Raw genomic sequence first — 22661 nt, 5'->3', positions numbered from 1 at the left:
GGCTAACCTGAAGCCCTTTGGATCAGCAACATCTTTCCAAAATGATGCAATTATCCCCTTATTAATCCTCTAGAGCTAGAGTGGTAAGATGTCCAGACAAATTCTTCCTCTCTCCTCCTTGTAGGAGGAAAGAGATAGTAGATAGCATGGAGCCAGCTGAGAAATACAGGGATACCAACTTACTCTTTAGAAGCACTTTTTAGCCTTAGGTTTGAAAGTACTTTTCCAAAGATTAACTTCTGTGAAGACAGACTGACTGCTGGAAGCAGGTCTTCCTCTAATTAGGATAACTTTGACTGATACTTGTTTCATATGAGGTCAGTTGAAGGATGAAAACAAAAGTAATTACTAAAATAATGTTTCTTTGTTTTTAGAGGGTGGGGAGGTATAAAAATGGATTTAAAGTATGTTACTATGTATTTGCAAAGCTCAATTCACATCTGTAATTTTCCTTTAATTACCTTTTGTCTTTGAAAAGGAGTTCTGTCCTATCAAGTGTCATTTTGGTAATACGAGATCATTTGAGAAGCTTCTGGGTAGCCAAGTGCTTGTTGTTCTTGAATAGGCTGTTCTCTGGGGAAGAAGTTTGTGGTATTAAAAATTTAGTTTAGACCATAAGGGAGTCAAGTGAGATGCAGGTTCTAGAAAAAAAAATAAGGACAAAGCTGGAAATAAACAAGTTTCAAAACCAGGGAACATTAAAAATGGATACTACTGGTTATTTCTAAAGTCTGAGAATCTTTTATCTCCAATGTGGAGTGTTCTTTACACTGCCCAGAGGGTTATACTGAAGAATAAAAAGCTCAGACCTTAGTTACATATAAAATCAAAACTGAAACTGAGTGAAATAGCTGTATTCTCCTTAACTCTCCCTTTCATCTGCATGTTTTAGAAGTCTCAGAGAAATGGATGCTTTTCTGCATTAAAATAGTATGGACAACAGAATGGGAATATCCATGGCTGGAGCAAAGCTCTTAAATGTTGTTTAGGGTTGTTATGACTCTGATTTTTTCTATTTTATTAGCAATCTGAAAATGGAAGAAACTTTCCATAATCATGTAGTTTACACTTCTGTCATGGGTTTGAAATGGTAATTCATTCCACGAAGAATCACAACTTGCATTCTAATGCTGCATGTTTTTAGCTGAGTGGATTTCTTTCACTTGAGATACATTTTTCTTGATACAAACATTATAACTTTATGCACAGTTTTACGGAAGCAGTTTTATATACAGGTACATAAATAATATTGCCAGCATGATGATAATGTTATTGGGAAGAGGTCTATGGAACTGATTTCTTTTGAGCCACATATACATTTAGATGCCTTCTTTACTGGTGACAGAGGCAGAGTTTGGGTATCAGCTTCTTTTGCTTTTTTCTTTATGCAGATTCTTTTTAATGGGTGGGCAGCTGTCTTTAGTAGATTCATATTTCTTCTATGAAATTAGGAGCTTTATTAACAACAAACATTGCTGAAAGAGTATTTTGCCATAAAAATTATCTTCTAGCATTGTCTTTTCTGACAAGTCTTTCTAGTTTGAGACCTCTTTAAGTGGTGGTTGATAAAGTTGTTACGTCATGGTACTTTTTAAGGGAGAAAGAAAAATCTGGCATAACACAAAGAGAGCAGTTCTTGCAGCTCTTGCATTCCTGTTCTTCATTATCTCCTTGTGCTGTCCTGGATTTAATTTGGCAACTTTAAAAGTTCGGCAGCTGTTTATTATCACAAAAACCCACCCACATGCAAAAGTCCCCAAATCTCAGAAAAGTTATGGATGTTAAAAAAATAAAGAGTCAAGGCACTCCTACCATACAGTAAAAAAATGCAAAACAACAAAAAGCACCTTGAAAGAGTCACTGTGTTTGCCAAGTGTGCCAAATCATGAGTTGTTTTTGTGATGAGGATCAACGTCAGATTATGGAAAGAATGATGCACAAAAGCTGATTTCACTTATAACTTATGAATGTTGGTTTATTAAGTCAACTTCTACATCGGAGTCCTTACTCATATAATTTTGTTTCCCCATCCCTCTTAAAATATAAGTTGTTTTGTTCATTTTGCCTATTATTGAAAAACTTGACTGGCCAAATTAAAGTACCTGTTTTAAGGTCACTTTTCTTTTCTTTACTTTTTAATAGGTGACAACTAATCTTCCTCCTCCCAGCTTCTGTTATATTCTTACTGTTCAGTCTGGTGAAGTACATGTGGAAGTGGATGAGGAAGAGCAGATTTCTAATTTGTACCAGCCACCAGCTGTTCATGGTCTAAAGGAAATTCTTCGGGTAATCTGCTTTACAAATCAGATAACAAGGACTTTTTACCACTGGATTTCTGGTATCATGTTTGTCTCATTCCCTATTTTTGTACTATTTTCAGATCGATGGTTGTAACAAGCGTTGTAGCTTTGGGGCGCAAGTGCTCTATCTAAGGCTGCAGGTAATCTTTTCACTTAGTAATGAATTCAACATAAAATCAGCATGTTGTTTATGTGAAGAAGCCATCATTCATCTTGTTTCGGAGAAAACCCAAAGCCTTCTGGAATTAACTTCAAGAGTTGTATGGGCAGAATTATCATCATGTGTAAAATGCTTGTGAATGTGGGTGAAATGAATTGCATCTCCAGTTTCAATGCCACTCAATCTAGAAAGTGAATTACTCCTGAATAAATTGCTATCTTACCAGAGGCAATCTTGCACCCTGAAAAGGGAGCTTGCAGTGGAGACTCCATTTATCGCTAAATGCTGTCCTTAGGTACGTAGCAAATCTTGCTATGCAATGCTCCCAGTCAGCTGAATGTTGAGGCATAGAATGGAACAGATGATGGTTATATAAAAATACAGTTTTCCTCTTTTCATGCAAGCGTGTGGATGATTTTCATTGACTTCCATAGAAGCCCCTCAGGCAAATTTGGCTTTTATGGTCCAGTAAGTAGTAAAAGGGAGGAACCCTTAGGTAAATACATCTGCCATCCATACTGTGCTGGAAAGCTTACAATTATATTTTATTTGTTTCTGAATGATGCTACAATTTTCTTTCAAAATGTTGCTAACTCCCTTAGTAGTTAAAGGAATTTGTTGTTGCTGATTTATTTATTTTTTCCTGGTGACTGGATCCTTAGTACAGCCAGCACTGAATTCTGGTGGAGAATAATTTGCAATTGTCCATCAGCTCCACAAGAAACAAAGTGTGAATCAAAGCATATGAACCAAAGACAAAGAAATTCCAGAACAGCCAGCAAAATAGCTGGAGATGCTTCCCACCAGTGGAGACATAAATTTAATTTAGGTCTTGCCCTTTTGCTTCAGAAGCCAATGAGTTATGATTTAATTTTTAGGCAGGGAGTACTTTTAACTCCAGAGACGAGGGGTATCTTTTGTGTTTTCTCCATGCTAAGCGAGAATGTAACAGAGCATTTGCAAACATGAAATTAGGGCTAGCTTGATGGGATCTTTAGCCTTCTAACAGAAAGACACATACATGTGTTAACTTCTATTTCCAAGAAACCTGTTCTAGTGCAAAATAAAATAAAATTGCAGACTAGAGGCATCCTAGCCAATTATTTTTGTATTCAGGAATGTCTACATCTGAGATGCTGATGTGGGTCATCAGTATTCTTCTGTAAAAGCTCTTCATCACTGAATTAGAGAAAAGAAGAAGCATGCAGAAACAGATGTGATTTTGAAGAATGGAATATTAACTAACAGATAAAAAAGTCTATGATTTTTTTTCTTTCTACTTGGAGGTTTATTAGCTGGTTTTTTAATGACTATTCACTTGCCGAACTGTAAGCACATAATAAGTGAACAACGTGAGTGCTCATAAATTTTTTTAAAGTAATGATGGAAAAGCAATAGAAGATATTCTTCTTATGTTTAACTTTCTGGATAACTCCTCTAGGAATGTAAAGGTAATGTATTACTTGCCTAATCCTCCCAGAACAAGATCACGAACAACAGCTTGTTTCCTGCAGTTGCCTTTGCCAAGAGGACATACCTTTGACATGAAAAATCACCAAGTTGTAATAAGTGAGGAAGGGACTATGATTTGGTTTATTTTGCAGATTTATAATTATTAAATAATCTGCTATGTGAGCTAATTCAGCTAATTTAAAAAACAGTATTTAGTCTCTGCAGCTACAGTATTAACTACTTAAATTAATACTACTTAATTTGTGTAAAGTGGGAATGGAAATATGTTTTTATTATTACTCAGAATCTGTACTGTGGTTCAGAAGGAATATGAGGAAATATGTTCCATCTGTGGTTAAGGAGCTGTCCTTCCTTATAACTCAATCCTGCTGCTATTTGTCTGTTGTGTCCTCTCTGTTCTGAACAAATTGTCACACATAGCAAGATGATGATTTTATACTAACTTGTGATTTTTGCTGTTATTATTATTTACTTTTTGAATTATTCTTCTGAAACACAGCTTTTAATGTTATTAATTCTCAGGGGATAGACGTAAAAATCCTTTCTTTGAAGCTGTCCTAATGCTATCTAGGTAGAGAAGGTACTCAAATGTATGTAGTTAGTAGGCAAAGAAACAGCATCAATGCACTAGGCAGCATATATTTCATTAAGGCATAACTGTGATATCTGAGTTGTAAATTTTCCCAGTCACTTTACAATTACCACATTTGCTTTAAGAGCTGCTAGCATGAACAGAAAGCTGGGTTTAGTGTGGTTAATGGTGCCAAGATTTTAATTCAACTAAAGACAAAAAGTTGGGGTTCTCATTGCATTACCTTATGCTAGAGACACGCAAAGAATAAAATGGTATGTGTCTCTCCAATCATTGTAGTATTCAATTTTCAGTTAAATGTTTAAAGTGTGAATTTTCAATCAGCAGACTGATTAGAAAGATCAACAAAAACATTTTAAATTAAGGAAGTTATTTAATCTTAGTCAAATACTTTAAAATATTAGAATCTGCATTGGTAAATGCAAAATATCTATTTTTCTAAAGCTTGGGAAAATTCACATACACGCCTAGATACTGTAAGCTGTGTAAAAAACAAACAAACAAACAAACAAAACAAAATAAAAACACAAATCATCAAATTGTAACCCAACTGATTTTGTTAGAGATTCAAGAATAAGCACTGATGTGTATGTAATGTCTGTCTTGTTCATTATCCCAGTGTGAAAAATTTAAAAAACACTCCTGATGGTGTGTTGATTATTTTCAGATACAAGGACTGAGCTGAAATGTAGGGGGTTTATTCATCGATTATGATGGACCTTAATTCAGTCATACCATGATATTTTTATACCTGTCTTGGGCAGAAAACTTACATTGTCATTGCGAATTCTTGTGTCTCTCTTACTTATGAGTTATCTACTTCCTTAACTTTATGCATCATTGAAATATTTAGAGCTTTGTTCAACTGAAAGAAAAAGCTCCAACTTTGTAACTTGCAGTAGCTATTAGCCAAGGACTAGACAGTAGCTGTTAACCAAGGACTGGAATTCCTGGGAATCTGATAACAGGACCTAGAAAATGTGCTCACAAAGGAATAATATTAGTAGTAGCAATAGTCTTTCCTTCTTTTTTTTTTTAAGGCAAAAATTGTGTAAGTCTTAGTAAAACCATCCAGTTAACTTTATATATATATATATCATATATATTATCTAAATAAATAATACATATTTTTTATAAAATATATTTTCAAATCCCATGTAGAGTCCAAGTGAATTATGATAAAGTGTGATGGTTGACAGAGGTAAAGCCAAGATTCCAGAGTGTCAACCTCGGAAACTTAATTTAAGGTAGAGATGTTTGTATCTGCAGTAAGGAATAATGAAAAATTCTAGTAAAGCTTTGACTCATTTTCCTGTGCAAGCCCTAAATGTAATATTTTCTGTCAATTTTATTAATTATTTAAATATAAGAATGTTTAGTCTTTCCTTCTATTAAAAAAAATTAGCAATTGAATTCCAATTTTGTATCTTTTTTTTTTTGATGATAGACAAAACACAGTGTTCCTATAAGTCAAAGAGAGATTTTGTTGTTTGTGACTGACTCCACATTGCAAGATGTGGTTCATATGACTCCAAAAGTTGTTGCTGTGGCAGTCACTGCATCATGCGCTCTCAGTACGGAAATCACAGAAGCCCTCGGTGTTGCCTCACGACTTGTCTTCTTCAAGGATGCACTGTGGGGAAATGGTAAGTTTTACTTGTGGTTTTGAAGCAGTTGGAGTCACAAAGAAATAGCATCCCTATCTCTGACACCACAATATGCAACCTCTAGAGACTTTTGTTCTCAGATGAAGATGAGACTTCACAAGTTTGGCATGAGAAATTTGAAAGGGGTTGTAATTAGAGCTTTCCTCTAAGGTTTCTTTTTTTATATTTTTGGCTTGATCTCCAAAGTAAATGAGAAATTTGGTAATCCTGTTGTATGTCCACTAATATTACTGTCAGTCTTCCCTGATGGCATTTGAATCTGATAACCTGTGTCAATTGAATTTGCTAGCTGACAGAAGACTCAGAAATATTAAGAAACTCATGTGTCCCTAGATATACAAATTTTACAAGCTCTCCTATACCATCTTAGGTGTGAGCCTTTGCCACCACACAGATCATGAAATTATGGTGGTTCACTTTACTTTCATCTTCAGTTACTCTTTTTATGAGGTTCAAGTTGTGTGCTGTATAGTGACTGCTTGGGTAGTTCACATCTCATGCCTTCAGTCACTTCCAACATGTAAGTGAACTGAAAATACAAAACTGTGCAAATGACTGTGTCCTGAAGCAAAAATCTCTGCTTTAGAGAATAAAACACTGCATGCACGTACTCTTTGTAATCTTGGAAACAAAGTAAGACCGCCTCAAGGGGTGCCCAAGCTTATTACTAGGGAAGAGGTGGTAACCTGTTTTCAGGGAGCGTGGTTTAATGCATTCTGGGTGGCATCAGACTCTCTTCTGCCGTGTTCAAATTTTTAAAACTTCTTTTTTTCCCTGGGAGTTGTGAAGTGTATCAAGAGCATGATGCATGTATCACTGAAAGGAAAATATTTTGTCATTGAGAAAACCTGATGGAGTGTATTCATCTGTTCAGTAGCTGGCAGAGATTGTTGTCTTTATTGGCCATGACAATTAACATGGTCACCTTTTTCCTTGTTACTGTACTGAGTTGAAATGTCTTTGTTGGCAGGTAGGATTATTTGTGTTGAACGTACTGTTCTCTTATTACAAAAGCCTCTTTTGTGCTCGGCTGCCAGTGCTGACCTCAGTGAGCTGACTGGCCCTGTCAGACTCGATGAGCTGGATTCTACAACACAGGCCAACTCCATTTGTGCTCTAAGAGGTTTGTATGGCCCTTCCTGAAATGAATGTGGTTAATTATTTGTGCTCACTTTAATCTTTTATGTCTTTATATTGATTTCTTGCACAAACAGCGTGGAGGGATAAAAAAAGCACAGCATTGCTGTGGGTCACTAGAATATTTACGATTTTATACTTCTTTGTGGGCTTTGTTTGCCTGTTGCTGGCCAAGCTCTGTTCCCACTTACTCATTCCCCAAAATAAATGTTTAATGTACAATCTGTTACATTATATTCCTTCCTTCACTGTCTTCTTTCAGGAGCCTTCTGTTCATATCAGCCTTGTTGATGTTAGCAACAGTGAGGTATACCAATATTTTTTAGGCAGATGGATAAGATATGTTACCCAGATCCTGAATGGTAGGGGTTAGTGACTGATTTCCCTGAAGCTTAGCTGCAGTGGGACAATTTAGTGTTTTGCCATAGTAATCTAGCATAATTTGGCCAATATTTGCTCACCAGCCACTTTGGATCATAACTTTGTCTAATATCTCAGTTCTACCACAAACCATGCAGAAATATTTCTTACAATGTATTTTCTAACATTTCCTAATCATGCAGAAACATTTCCTACTGTGTGTTTTCTAATGCTTTGTCCAGACAGCTTCTTAAGCCTCCCAGCTGTAGAGTGCCTATAGGAAAATGTCCTTAAAAGCTCAACAATTCTTGGCTTTTAAAGACTATTTCCTTTCTTAATTTAACTCTTATGATTCCAGGAGCCCTTATAGAAAATTCTTGATACAGTTTGACATTTACACCTTTAAGTATTCACTGGATGAATGAACTTTAAAATTGTAGAAAATAATGGTTTACAAATTAATCCTTCCAGCTATAATGTCATGCACTAAGAAGACAGTTTGAAACCATGCAAAGCCTTTACTAAACCTACCTTCTGCTACGGTAGAGCCACAAGTTCACAATACCTCTGTGATTAATAAATGAGCCCCTTGCAGTGCAAATGTTGAACTCTAACAGCTCATAATGAAAACCAATCACAACTAGAGGCACTTCACTCAAAGCCTTGATTGTTACGTACATCTTGCATTGATATAGTTACTTGAAAGATATTTCTGTCACTGGCTATGAAATGCTTTTTGACTTTTTTTTTAACGTCTCCAATAGTTATGCTAGGAATAGTCAACATTCTGCTGTTAGTTTTTTGTATGAGAAGTGCCTTTTCTTGTTGACAGTGTGCATAGTAGGATAAAGCAAACATTTCTCTGTCCTTTCTTTTTCCCGTAGAGCAAAGAAAATACACCTTTGTGAGCTGTTGTGTAAACAAGTACTTACTTTACATACATGGGAGATGTCATGCTTTACCTGTTCTGTATTACAGATGGAAGAATGACAAAAGGAGAAATTAATCCTACAACCTTGTCTTGTTTAATCTGGAATTTGTGCAGTTATCACTATGTTCCCACACCTGGATACCAACATAGAATATAAAGTGTCTTCTTTATACCTATGTTACTGATATATATAGACGATAACTCTCACTTTTATGTGTAACTGAATTAACTTAATAGCATTTAAGAGATACAGTCACTGGTTTGGATTTCAATTAGTTAGTACCTACATTTTCCTGCCGAAGTAGTGAAACTAATAGCATTGACCCTACTTTGTTGGTGGGAGAATATGTATTTGATGGAGTAATGCATGGAGGAAAATGTATAATCTCTAAAATTTAGTCACTGTCCCTGTCTGTTAACTCAGAGAGTTGTTAGTCTGGCTTTCAATATGAAGCAGTCTTACTTCATTCACTCTTTTTCTTTGTGCATCCTTTTACTTCCTGTACTTTCAGTCACCTACATGTGCTGTACATAGGCATCCTCCCACCTAACACTTAAAAAAGCTTCACAGGCTTTACTCTACCCCTTCTTTGAAAGGAACTTCTGAAGTTCCTCCAGTTCAAACTCCTGCTTACAGCTGGACCCTGAGCAACTTGGTACAACTCTGGTCTGGATGAACTTCAGAGGTTCCTCCCCCATCGAAATGAACAATGTTGCAGATCCAATGAGTTTGTCAGAAATTCTTGTTTCGGGGAGGTCCAGTCATACCAGCTGTGGGATGGAATGTGTTGCTCTTCAACAGATGAGTGAAAACCTGTGGTTGTTTTCTAATAAAAGGTTTATTCTTCTTTGCAAGATGAATCTGTGGTTTTCACCTGTGAGCTCAGGGTTAATATATTTATTTTATCACTGTGCATTGGAATGTAATTTCCAACCTCTTTTTTCTGTATAGTAGCAGTCAGGATGACTTAAATGTTGGCAGTTCATACTGCACGAAATTGTTTTTCCTCTTAATCATGCTTATGAGCAAATTCTAGTTAGTCCATACCACATATGATATGTGGGAATATTACTTGATTAATGATATTTGCCTAGTATGTGACTCACCACCAGTGATTGAATTTTGACGTTGAATGTTTTCATATTGAAGTCTTTATTCAGGGGTGTGGGTTTTTTTCAGTTTTCCTCTTAATAGTGTGATTAAAATGGGGTCAATCAGCTTACCTAGGTTTTTCTTTTTGATTGAACTTTCCCCTTCCTGTCCCATTACTCTGGGCAACTGATTGGGAAAAAAAAACCAAAACCAAACACATTGGTTTTTGAATGTTTCAACCAGATTGTTACTTTGCATTCCACACAAGAGACCTGTTTTGTCAGGTGTTGTCCTATTGTCAATCTCTTCTTAATGATGTCAGCCACAACTCATTAAAAATAGCAAATAGGTGAAAATCTAATTTTGGCTTTTCTATTGAAAAGAAGGATCTTGGGAAAATATTCAAAAGATTTGTGAATGTTAAGCAAAATCAAGAGTCTCGTCAAAGATGTGCAACAATTCAGCAGTTTAAACTTGAGAAATCACTTTGCATACAGGGTGCCCAAGACTGTCACTAGATTATTATACCTGTTACTGGTTTGAGTTGGTCTGACTTCAGTGATGTCTGATGGTTTTCTCAAGGGAACTCTACATTGTCATCAAAATAAACCACTGTACATAATCTCATCAGTATGATCCTGATTAATTTCCTTCAAATGTACTTGCATTACTTGTGCATTGGCATCCTGCAGTTGCAGTATGGCACAGAGCTGGGAGAAAGAAGAGTCTTAGAGAGAAACACATCTGTCAGAAAAGGGGATTTGTTTTGTTTTTAAAATGATTTTTTAATTAAAAAGGTAACATATTCAACAAACCAATTGATAGTTTTTCTTTTTGATAAACAAGAATCATAGAATCATGGAATCTTTTATGTTGAAAAGGATTTTTAAGATCACTGAGTCCAACCATTAACCCATCACTGCCAAATAAACCACTTAAACCGTGCCCCCAAGTGTCACATCTGCATGTCTTTTAAATACCTCCAGAGGTGGTAACTCCATCAGTTCCCTGGGCAGCTGTTCCAATGCTTGACCACACCCTTTCAGTGAAGAAATTCTTCCTAAAAGCCAATCTAAACCTCCCATGGCACAACTTGAGGCCATTTCCTCTCATCCGGTCACTTGTTACCTGGGAGAAGAGGTTGACCCCCTACTTGGCAACAACCTCCTTTCAGATAGTTGTGGAGAGCAAGAAGGTCCCTCTGAGCCTCCTTTTCTCCAGGCTAAACAACCCCAGCTCCCCTTCACCAACTCCATTGCTCTTCTCTGGACATGCTCCAGCACCTCAATGTCCCTCTTGTAGTGAGGGGCCCAAAACTGAACATGGCTCAAGGTGCATCCTCATCATTGCCCAGTACAGGGGGACAATCACTGCCCTGGTCCTGCTGGCCACACTATTGCTGATACAGGCTAGGATGCCATTGGCCTTCTTGGCCACCTGGGCACACTGCTGGCTCATGTTCGTTCACTGTCGACCAGCTCCACAAAGTCTTTTTCCACTGGGCAGCTTTCCAGCTGCTTTTCCCCCAACCTGTAGCACTGACTGGGGCTGTTATGACCCAAGTGCACGACCTGACACTTTGGCATGTTGAACCTCATACCACTGGCCTTGGCCCATGGATCCAGATCCCTCTGCAGAGCCTTCCTGTCCTCCAGCAGATCAACACTCCCACCCAACTTGGTGTTGTCTGGGAACTGACTGAAGGTGCACTCGATCCCCTTGTCTAAATCATTGATAAAGAGATTAAACAGTACTGGCCCCAACACTGAGCCCTGGGGAACATCACTTTTGACTGGCCACCAACTGGATTTAACTCTATTCAGCATTCACATCATTCAAAGATAAACATGCCTGTGCTGTGGCAGAGAGCATCCTACCTTGTAGTAACAAGTGCTGATGGAAACTCCAAGCTTATCACAAACACTGAATAATCAAAATTATTTCTGTAGGAGTCCAAGGGGTTAAATAGAATTGCTTATTCTGTCACTGTAATGCATGTAGTTTCAATGTATGCTTAGCAATTGGGTCGTAAATGTTGTATTTGAGAAGCAACTTTCCATATCTTCAGACTCCCTGTCCTTTGAATTCACAAAGAAAATCTTACAGTTTTGTAGTTTAGGTGTAGCTCCCTCCTTGTTCCAGGAGAACCAGAAAAGTAAGGGATTAACAGCCTGCTTTACAGTCCAGACGGTGTAAATGCTCCATAGTCTCCATGGCTTTCTTCTGTTGAATGTGGTATAGAATGTGAGATTCTTGCTCAATAGGAGCTGGATTTTTTAGTCTGTAGTTCTGTTGCATTAGTGAGGTTTTATTTTAGTGTAATTTTGTTCTTACAGGTGAATACTCAGATGTGTTTTTCTCCATAAATAATTCTCATAATATCATCATATTGTTACCATAAAATCTAATATGCTCTTTATTGGCTTCTCATAAAACCCTGAATATCTTTTTTCTTGCCAAAACTAGTGAGGCCCTTTTTATTAGTCCAAAGTATCTTTGGCATTCCCTTCTTAGGCACACAGTTAAGTCTGTGGGCCAGGTCTAATCTCTCTTAAATCAGTATAAATGAAGAATAACTCCATTTAATCTGTATTGTTGTTTTCAAAAGGGATTGGGGCTTCTCATTGGTTTATGTTTCCTAAATATCAATATCAAGCTATCTGATCTGATGATTTTTTTAGCTGTTTATTGCCAAGGAAACATCAGAGGACCAGAAAGAAAGCAAACAAGCGAAAACAAATCAGAAAAGCAATAAAATCCAAACCAAAAGAACTGAGCCTGTTTGGAAAGTTAATTGTCAATTATCTACCTTCTGGTATTTTTAGAGTGTAACATACTGTGCTGTACTTTCATCCCTTGTTGGAGGGACCAAGGAGAAAGGGAGTGAGATTGTTGAAAGAGCCGATTCTTGCTCTGACAAGTCCTAAGCTGTGGGTCAGAAAGGCTCAAGCCTGCTGTGAAGCCAAGAGAGACTGTGTTTGCTGGCTTAATGTTAGCATTTTGTAAGAATTCCATGTTCTGCAGGTACTGTTGTTGGAGTTAATGAGAGCACTGCTTTCTCCTGGCCTACATGCAACAGATGTGGAAATGGAAAGTTGGAACTGTGTCCCCAGGACAGGTGAGAGTCAGCATGCTCTGGAGCACTCCAGGTGTTTTGTAGATGTAGCCATAATAGCAATAGGTGATGCAATGATTCCTGCAGGCACAGGCTGCACTTTGCTCCTTCCTAGAACTAAGACGTAGTATTTTTATTGCTGATGAACTGATAAAGCCTGCAAGGTTACATTAATTTATTAAGAAAGATACAAGTAGATATGAAATGGTTTGATTTTGCAGTTAATACTTTGTTTAAAAATCAGTCTTAAAGCCTTGTTTATAAAGACTTCATAGCCCACTGCATTATAATGTTAGTTTTAATAAACATACACATAAACTACAGGTCTGATTTTAAGTTCCTTTAAAAGTAGCTGCATGTGTTTGTGTGCCCTGCCTTGTTACTTTGTGCACCCCCAATTCACCTCATTTTTATACTGAACTGTGATCTTTGCTGAGATTTATCTAAGTGTGGAAGAGTTGTGTTTCAGACCTACTGAATTTATCACCTTTCTAAAAAGGACATTGAAGAATTCTGGCAGTATGGCTGTCCTGAATGTGAAGACTGACTATACAGGACCTGTTACCACTTGAAATGCTGAACCTGGGTCACACTGGCATGCTTTTGGAAAGCCTACCTTTCAGCTGCCTAGCCAGCTTCCTCTTGTAGAGGCTGAGATACCTGGTGGAATAAAAACCCAGCAGGATAAGAGTAGTCAAAGTGTAAAAAGAAGGAAAGAAAGAAAGAAAGAAAGAAAGAAAGATAGAAAGGAGGGGTTCTTTCTACTGGAAAAGCTTACAAAAACTATAAGGAGCAGTTGGGCGGGTTTGATCCTATTGAAATAGATAACATTTTCCTAAATATGAGAAGATTTACTGCTTATGCTTTGTTACATATAGTCCTTGAGGGAAAAAAAGATGAAAATAAAAAACAGGTGACCTATATTGTATTGTCATGCAAAAACTAAGGACGTGTGTATGTTCACATAGTAGTGTAGTTCAATTAAAAAAATATCTCACCTGTGAAGGACATTTTTGCTTCCTTTGGAGAATGAATGAAGTATCATGGTTTGTTTAAGAAGTGCTTCCAACAAGCACTTATAGCTGAGCTTAATTTTGTTCAGTGTGCATTGAAAACATTGAACATTTGCTGAATGAGGGCCTAAGTCAATAAGTTGCTTGGGCCAAATTTATACTACAAATTTTCCTGTGCCATAACTTTTAGAAAGTTATGAGATTAATATTTGCTTAAGTGGGGTGACTATAAATAGCAACCTCCCTCCATATTGCCAGAACTTATAAAAGGAAGATCCTCTGCCAGAAGAGTTTAGGTCCTCCAAGAGAGTTACTGCCAGCAGAAGAGCTTTATTTGCTGTTATCAACTGAATCCCTACCAAGGCTTTCCCACTGAAAGTCTACCAGCAAAGTATTTTACAGAATAAACTAGTTGGGTTTTTATTTGTTTTGATTTACAGCTGATAGGTTTTCCGCTTCTCTATGTTTTTCCAACATTATTTGTGTGTTTCAGAGAATTGCTATATTGCAAACAATGCTCTGAAGTTGTCTTTACACCGGTTTTGAAAATGCAGCTGGAAGTCTTCTTGAGTTGTCCATCCCGATCTCAGAGTACAGTAAAAGTAAAGGTATGACATGAAATAAGGTTCTGTGTATTGTATGTAGACACATAGGTACCCTAAGCCACACTTTTACAAAAAGCTTTGTCAGAAGACAAAATGTGTAAGACTATCCCATAATTTAATCTGATACTAAACTTGTGTTTCACTGGGCTAAGAACCCAGTTTCAAGATCTTGCTCAAATAATACAATCATTGAGTTCACACTGAGGTTTGCAAACTGTTCTATGGCCCAGATGAAGGGCTTATTAGGTTGGGCTTTGGGAAACCTCAGTCTCCCCAGTCTAAAAGGAGTGCTTATTTTTAGACTTCCATTCTGAACATCGTTTGTGGCTTCTCTGTTTTCTTGGCCAGAGAAATAAAAACATTTGATATTAAAATGATAAAGCTTTCTTCTATGTGACTGTTTTAACCTGCAAACAGAACGTCTTTGCATGTATAAGATTTTTGTCATGAAAAAAACCTGTGAATTTTCTCATTCCAGCTGTTGCAAAGGACAATCTCTTCTCTCCTGATGTTCTCCACCAGTGAGGATGGGGTAGGTATAATGAATGCTGATTAAAGGAAGTTAAACTACACAACTTACTGTAGAGGCAGAGTACAGGAGACATGAATCAGGTGGGAAGATAGTCATATCATAGAAGTGGAAAGGATTCCTGGAGGTTGTTGTCCAACCTCCTGTCCACATTGAGCTATTGCCAATGTGGAGGCAAGTCGGCCATGATTTTTGTTGGCAGGGTCTTGAAAACCTCCAGTTACAGAGATTCTGACTTTCCAGGCAGTTCGTTTCAGAACCGCGCTAGGAGATTGCACTTTCTCGTGTCCAGCCTGTGATTTGGGTGGGCTGGGCCCTTTCGCAGTCCCACCTTCCAGCTGCTGATGTCCTGCTGTCTCATGACTATGATCAGACTGACACCTTCCTTTGCTGAAGAGGGATGCTGCAGATGGGCTGTGTGGACATCTTTAGCTCAGCTGCGGATCTGCAGAGCTACCTGCAAACTGCACCGTGTCCAGGCACTCAGAGCTGCGACAGGCAGCGCTGGGCTTTTAGTCCATTCTCTGGCTGAAGATCCAAAGACAGCAGACACACAGTCCAAGTACTGGCAGGTGGAAGTAGTAGAGGAATTTGCAAATTGTGTGCAAGGTACTACTTTATAATGGTACGAATGAAACACACATAAGCCACGGGGATCCATGGGCTAAAGTACAGTTTATGTAATCGTGAAGTAGTTATTCCTTTAATCTGAGATATCAGAAGAACTCTGACATTTGACACAGTGACCCAGATTTATCATAGGTGAGGGAGGCACCCGGATAGGTGCCTGGCTGGCATTGGCTGCCAGATGGCCAGCAGGGAAGGAGTGGCACCTTTAGAGAGTCATTAAGTCCAGTTAGGATCCCAAGATTCTCCCCTCTCCCTTGCACGTGGAAGGGAGCAAAGGTTGGCTCATTGTCTTGTTTTATCATCCCAGTTAAGTATCTTCAGTGACATGTATTGGGGTCAGTTTGCTTTCCCTGTCTTACAAGTTTTCCAGCATTTTGCTATTACATGCTCCATGGTTTTAATGGAATTTATGGTAATATTGAAAGTGGAAAGTTACTCTGAAATCATAAATTATTTTTCTTATGTGGGAGGGTATATATTTTGTTTAAGCAAATTGATAGAAGAAATTTCCAAAATGCGTTTGCTCCTTTAATAGCAATTAAGTCTTGCTGAGTTTTACAGGATGTGCCTGGTTTGGTCACAGACTAGCAAAACATAGTTCTTTTTCAAGTTATTAGAACTCAAACAACCTCTTTTTCATGTTTCAATGTGTATAATGCCAGCATTTAGAAGTCTGGCAACTTAGATTTTTTTTCTTCCCTAGCTGAAATGCAGGGATAAAGATTAATCATAAGAAATAATACTTGAGCTGTCATTTTTTTGCCAGTGCTGCTGAAGTTTCTAAGGGTGTAGCTTTGTAATCAATTTTTTTGGCAAGGAGATTGGTTTTAGCTGTTGCTGGCCCTGGATGCTTGTTCCTTACTTTGTGGCAGCCCTTCTGTCACACCAGTAGAGCTGTTTGTGCAGCTGCACAGTGAACTGGACTGCAGAACCGGTCTGGGGTAAAAAAATCTAGGGTAAAAAAAGGAAAAAGATTGTTTATACCTTGAACCAGACAACAGGCGTGGGTGTCACATACCTGTAGAGAAGCACAGCCCAGATGAAAGCAGGGGCATGGTCAGGGGCTGGTCATAGACAAGACCCATTAGGGAAAGAAATGGATGTGAACTTGCCATCTGAGATACCCTCTGAAGCAAAGTATCAACTATCATTGTTACCAGGTCTTCTGTTAACGTGCTGTCTCCTCTTAGTGAAGCCATCCCAGCCTTGCATCCCTCTCCTCCACGCAGAATACAGTCTCTACAAATTTGCTCAGGCACAACTCGTGGGTAAAATGCTGGTCAGATCATTAAACAGGAGGGACTGTGTAGGTGCTGGTGATGGTAAAAGATGCATGAACAACACAAAGTTAAAGTGGAGGGAGCGGGTAGAGTAAAAAGGGTAACAAAGTGGTTTTTCCTTTAGTGGATCAGTTAGCCAAAGTAATCAATGTATAGTATGTATATACACATTGCCAGCACATGGGAAGTGCTGCGTGTGTCAGAAAGTGAGATAAAGGGAGCACGTGCAGGTTATGCTTCAGCAAAATTGACTTCAACATCACTGTAACTTTTTAGATTTTTAAACAGCTTGTTTTTAAACCCCGGTTGGGAAGCAGCAGTTGAGGCAGGAGTGTGATCTAATTATTGAAAATTAATGTATTCATTCTATCAGTTCTAATGTACCCTTCTGAGTCCTTTAAAAAAGTTGTCTGTTGGAAGAGGATCTTGCAGGCTGCATCTTCCCAGCTGAATGCTGTTTAGAACAGAATGTCCAGGACTGTTTGTTTTACTCACCATGCTTTTATTCCCGCAGACTTACGAGGTGCAGAGCGTGCTGGGAAAGGAGGTGGGGTTATTGAACTGCTACGTCCACTCTGTAACCAGTCACCCCAACTGTGTTGCACTGGAGGAAATTGTTCTTCTGGAAGCTGCAGCAAGACAGAAGTGAACTCTAGTCAGCTATTATAGTATCTGTGGACTTTGTAATGTGGTTATCTGTTAACTAGTGCCACAGATAATGTGTAATGCAAGTGTGATAAGCATTGAGATAGTTTATTAAAACTGTGATTTACAAAGCACATTGTGCTATCACTGAAAAAATATCCATATAAAAAAAACCTGTTTAACTTTCTGAACTCTTTCGGATCAGTTCAGAGTTTAAGAATACAGTTCTTTGGTATGTTTGCTGTTTATGTGTGTAAAACATCTCGTTCTGGAAGTTTTGAATTTTGTGATTTTTTTTTTTATACAATACTGTAAATATTATGTGTCAATGGAAAATATTTTACTGATATTTTTTGAAATAAATACTTTGCTATAGGCAGTGAATGGTGGTTTAAGCTGAGTTTTATCAGTGGATTCCAGACCAGCTGCAAAATGCCACGTGGTGCACAAATTCTGAGTTGTTATCACCTTGCAATAATTGTTATACAGACAGAGATTTGAATAAAGCTTATATTTTGAAGTGTCAAGCACATATAAAGTTAATGTTTTACAGCTAATTGGTCTTTAAGCATAGAAGTGCTGTGTTATCTGTAGCTTCCCACAGAACGGGTGTTTCATTATACAGTTTCTGTTACGGGTAAGGAGCAAACTGCTTTGAAGGCCATGTAACTATCCTCACCCAGACTGTGGAGACATGGATTACAGATCAGATAAATAGTATCAAAATCTTCCTCTGTGTGTATAATTGTAAGAATTATCGTAAGAGTTAGAGACTGGATTTTTTTCCCCTTTCACAGTATTTAAAAGCCCCTTACAGGTCAGAGGAGAAGGAATGAGTGGTTTTGCACAGGTCTCGTATGGGATTAACTAGCAGAAAAAGAACAACGAACTTGCCACACTGATCATTCCTGTGGCTCAGACTGATAGCAAACAGGCTTATGTATGCCATGATTACTAAAGGAATGACCCAGCTTTTGAAATCCCCTTTCCCCCCCCTCCTCCAAATATTTCAGTCTCTTACCTGCCTTCCTGTAAGGAAAAAGAGGACCTCAGCCCATTCCTGTGTAGAGGATACTGGTGTGTATGGGAAACCGGGGCTCCCCTTTGAAATTAGTAAGATTTCAGTCTCTGGGACAGCTGGAGGTGCTTGTTGTGTCAGGCCATTTTTCTGCCAGTGCCCTACAGAAGCTGTCATCTTTGTGCATGCACTACCGAAATTCAGACAAGTTGCCTGACCTTTCATGATATATTCACTCAGTCAGGCAGCATTGCCTGCTCTCACTTTTGCTAGCAGGGACCAGTGAAAGTGCCCAGCTCCCACAGTTCTGCAGCCTACAGCAGGATGAAGCCTGTGGGTGCAACATCATCTCTGGGACTCACTATATCTGGTTCCAAAACTCCAGAACACCTGAGTGTAGGTGCAGCTTTGCATTATCTGGAATGGAAACCCCTTAGAGGTTTTTCAGCATAAATTTTAACCAGTGGTGTTCCTGTGGTCACGTGTACTTTTTTTTCATAAAATCCTGTGTTTCTGGCAGAGTCCTGGTCACAGAGCAGCCCCTCTTACTGTGCAGCTGCTCAGTCCCAGTCAGCGCCGCGGCAATCCCTGACTCAGCATTCCGGCCCAGCGATGACGCTCCGGGGGAAGCAGACTTCGCAACCCCCACGGCCGAGGAGTCTCACGATTGTTCGCACCCCTGCATCGCTCTCTGGATGCTTTGGGACATAACGCGGCGCCCCTCGCCCCCAGCTTTCCCTCACCTCCCCGTTTCAGCTGCTGGGACCCGTCCCGCCTTGTCCCCTCACCCCGTGTTCAGCTCCCTCCCGGGAAGCGCAGCTTCCCCCGCCGCCGGCCGGCTGCTGTCACGACACAGAGCAAACGAGAGCAGGGTTGATTTAAAATGCTTTTCTTTATTCTTAGAAATGCTGTAAAAATCGATATAAAAGGTCGAGCATGCTCAGTCTTTTTTTTATCCATTCTACTGTCTAAAATACATGGGATTTTGAATCATTTTAACAGATGTACCATAGCTGCATCGGTATGAGTAAAATGTAGAAAAGACGAAAACTATCATTACAAAAATAATTTAAGGGGAGAAAAGAAAAAAATATATTTAGCTTTTTTTCCCTTTTTCGCAAGTTTCGTGGTGAAAGACCCAGGCATCGCCCCACGTCGCTGCCACATTCCGAGCGCGGCCGCGGAGCCGGCACGTCCCGCCGCGCTCCGCGCCTCCTCCGTGCGCGGCCCGGCCCGTTGGACGCCGCAGCATGGCCCGGCACGGCCCTCTTGAGGATTTAGTCCACCGTCTCCGGAGTCCGTCTCTCCGTCCCCTCCCCCCCGGTTACCGGCATCGGTTGCCCGAGCCGGCTGAGGAAGGAGGCGCTAGGCAGCTGCTTGAAGAAGTGCCGGAGGCTGGTCAAGTCCCGGGTGAGCTGCTCGATCTTCTTGTGCAGCTTCTCATTCTCGGCCGAGAGCTCCAGCAGCTTCTGCTGCATCTCCTGGTTGCGCCGCTTCGCCTTGTCGCGGCTCTTGCGCACGGCGATGTTGTTGCGCTCCCGGCGCTGCCGGTACTCGGGGCTAAACCTGTCCACGCACTTCTTGCCTCCCCGCTCCTTGCCCCCGGCGGCGGCCGGCGGCGGACGCCTGCGCCGCCTCGTGCACGCGGCGGCGGCGCGGCCGGGGCCCGGGAGCGGGTGCTGCAAGCCTGGCAGGGGAACTTGCTGGCCCGGCGCTCCGGGGAGAGTGGGTGGCGTGGGCTGCCCGCTCAGGTTCATGATGGTATTCTGGGCGCAGTGGCGATTTCATGGAGGGCAGCAACCAGCGAAGAGGAGAGGTCGCTGAATCCTCCAGGCCGCTCCTGCTTCAGAGCGCCGCGCGGGAGGAGGAGGAGGAAGAAAGGAGGAGGAGGAGAGGAGCAGGTGCGGCTCGCCGCCCGAAGCAGGGGTGTCATGGCAGCGCCGAGTCCTGCGGGTCGCGGCCGGCGCCGCCGCCCGGCGGCAAATACTCGCCGTAGTCCCCGCCCCGCTCGGGCTTGTGGTTGCTGTTGAAGAGGTCGGCGAAGAGCTCGTCGTTGCAGAGCTCCAGGTTGGGCACGGCCGACATAGAGTCAATGTAAGAGCTGAAGTCGATGGCGCTCTCGTCCTCGTACATGGCCGGGGGCCGCGCTCAGCTCCGCCCCAGCGTTGGTGCCGCTGCCCCCAGGCCGCCCCCCGCTGGCCTCGGCCGCCTCATCCCGCAGCCGCCACGGGGCCCCCGGCTTGCAGGCGGGACCCGGCCCGCCGCCGCTGCCCACCTTGCGTCGTAGAAGTTGCGGGCTCCAGGCACCAGCTCTTATAACATTGCCGGGGAGTTTTCAGGCTGTAGAGAGCGCGCGCTTCATCGGCGAGCGGGACGCGGCGCCGCACGGCCGCCGCCGGGCGAAACTCCGGACCGCGGGGCACCAAACGCCGCTCCGCGACTGTCGCCAAGCTCCAGCCTCTGCCACGGCAGTGGGAGCGGGGCTGCTGCTGCTGCTGCGCCGCTGCTGGTACCCTGTCCTGCTGTTCCTCGGTGCCACTGGTGCTCCCGCTGCAGCCCCGCCGTCGCCTCCCCGAGGGGCCGATCCGGGCTCGAGTCACGCCGTGAGCAGCGGTAGGAGGCGGGGATGGGACAAGGCGTCTCAGGACCTGGGAGCGAAACGCCCGCTCGGTCCCTTCTTATACGGCGCGGGCCCCGCCTCCTGCCCCTGACGGGGAACGAGTTATTCGCCGCGACCCCCGGGGACCCGGGGGCGGGAGCGGTTGGGTGCGCGGCCGCGGAGGCAGGGCTTCCCCCGCGGAGGCTGCCACCTCCCGGCGAGGGTGGCCGCCGTCGGGGACGGCCCCCGCCACGGGGACGGGACGGTGCGGACAGCCTCTCGGGCTCCTTTGCCGCCCTCCCTGCACCGTCCCGTCCCCGGGGAGTGCTGCCGGTACCGGACCCCCGTTGCCACGGCTGAGCGTTAGTTTTCCCTTTTCCACCCGGGCCAGCGGGAAAGCTGGCTGGAAAGGCTCTTTTTACCCCTCTACCACCACGACGCTTCATCCCCCCACGCAGTTCCCCAGCGGCGCCTTGGATGAAGCGATACGGGAAAGATGCTGCCTGCCCCACGCGTGTCTCTGTGTATCACCCGAGCGCCCTCCCGAGGCTCCGCTACCCCCTCTGTAGCACGGGAAGCTTCACCCGAGAAGGATGTAAATCCACCCCCTTCGGTGAGAGGGTGGCCGCTTGGACTTCTTGCAGGACGCTCTGGTGGGAAAGGGATGTCTGAGGCATCTTTAGCTACTTCATGCTGTCTGCGTGAAGTTATACCTCTTTTTAAAAACTTGCATTAAGTAATTACACATGTCGTCCTCTCCTCCTTGCATCCCATAAACTATTACTATTAAATTGGCAAGCATCAGAGAAATGGAAATACTTTAATTTAAAAGATGTAAAATGCACAAATTTTCTAGTTCCTAACAGTTTCTAGAAGCCTGGCTTCACCCCCAAATGCTCCACTGACTGAGTTATAAAAGAAACACGTAATAAAACACCCTTAAAAAATAATTTTTAAAATATTTATTTATTTTCCCAGAAGACCCCTCTAGATTTATGATAGGACTATCCCAGGCGCTCATCTGATGCTGCTGGCATAAAGCTGTGCCCTGCAGAGTACGGTGCCACTCATCCCAAGGTGGCTTTCTGGGGATCGTGGGTACGTGCCGGTCATGCCGGGCCTGCTGCCTCTCTCCGGGCAGAGCTCCATCTGCCGCTACCGCAGCTGTTGCAGTACCGCAGCTGTTTATCACAGGGGTGTGTATTTTAGCATAAGTAGTTGGGAACAGGACGGGTACATGCTCTCCCCTCGGATGTAAACTCCTCGTGGGAAGGCTTGTGGGATCAGGGTAAGTGTGCTGTGTCTAGCAGGTGAGCTTTTGCATCTGGCAGGTAAGATTTCACTTTGAGAGGCCTTCCTTTTAACTCTAGTGCTGCCATTTACTCCACAGAGATGTTAAGTTTAAATAAACTTGATTTCCTTTCTCACCAGAGTATTGATCACACAGGCGTTAACCACTGAACTTGACAGCGACGCAAAAAGTGGTCGGTGTTTTTTTTCATATTGTCAAAAAA

General features: G+C 41.8%; 2 protein-coding genes across 2 annotated transcripts in view; one reads left to right on the top strand and one right to left on the bottom strand.

The window, feature by feature from the left end:
• The window catches only part of SPIDR (scaffold protein involved in DNA repair), a 194452-nt gene extending 176390 nt beyond the window's left edge, over nucleotides 1-18062 (top strand). Inside the window, exons 13-20 of the mRNA XM_018075037.3 lie at nucleotides 2143-2286; nucleotides 2381-2440; nucleotides 5973-6171; nucleotides 7163-7315; nucleotides 12738-12831; nucleotides 14335-14449; nucleotides 14925-14978; nucleotides 17400-18062. Of these exons, the coding sequence (XP_017930526.1) occupies nucleotides 2143-2286; nucleotides 2381-2440; nucleotides 5973-6171; nucleotides 7163-7315; nucleotides 12738-12831; nucleotides 14335-14449; nucleotides 14925-14978; nucleotides 17400-17534 (954 nt within the window). The 3' untranslated portion in view covers nucleotides 17535-18062. The remainder of the gene's footprint in view (nucleotides 1-2142; nucleotides 2287-2380; nucleotides 2441-5972; nucleotides 6172-7162; nucleotides 7316-12737; nucleotides 12832-14334; nucleotides 14450-14924; nucleotides 14979-17399) is intronic.
• Nucleotides 18063-19421: 1359 nt separating this feature from the next.
• CEBPD (CCAAT enhancer binding protein delta) lies at nucleotides 19422-21593 on the bottom strand. Its single transcript, XM_029959376.1, is given in 6 exon segments — nucleotides 19422-20325; nucleotides 20328-20514; nucleotides 20517-20688; nucleotides 20690-20839; nucleotides 20841-21196; nucleotides 21261-21593. Coding segments are annotated over 6 exon segments (1698 nt in total). The 3' UTR covers nucleotides 19422-19825.
• Between the last annotated feature and the right edge of the window lie 1068 nt (nucleotides 21594-22661).

Source organism: Manacus vitellinus, unplaced genomic scaffold (assembly GCF_001715985.3).
Source record: "Manacus vitellinus isolate BGI_N305 unplaced genomic scaffold, ASM171598v3 scaffold_1_pilon, whole genome shotgun sequence".
Lineage (NCBI taxonomy): Eukaryota > Metazoa > Chordata > Aves > Passeriformes > Pipridae > Manacus > Manacus vitellinus.
This window is presented reverse-complemented; position numbering and strand designations above follow the sequence as displayed.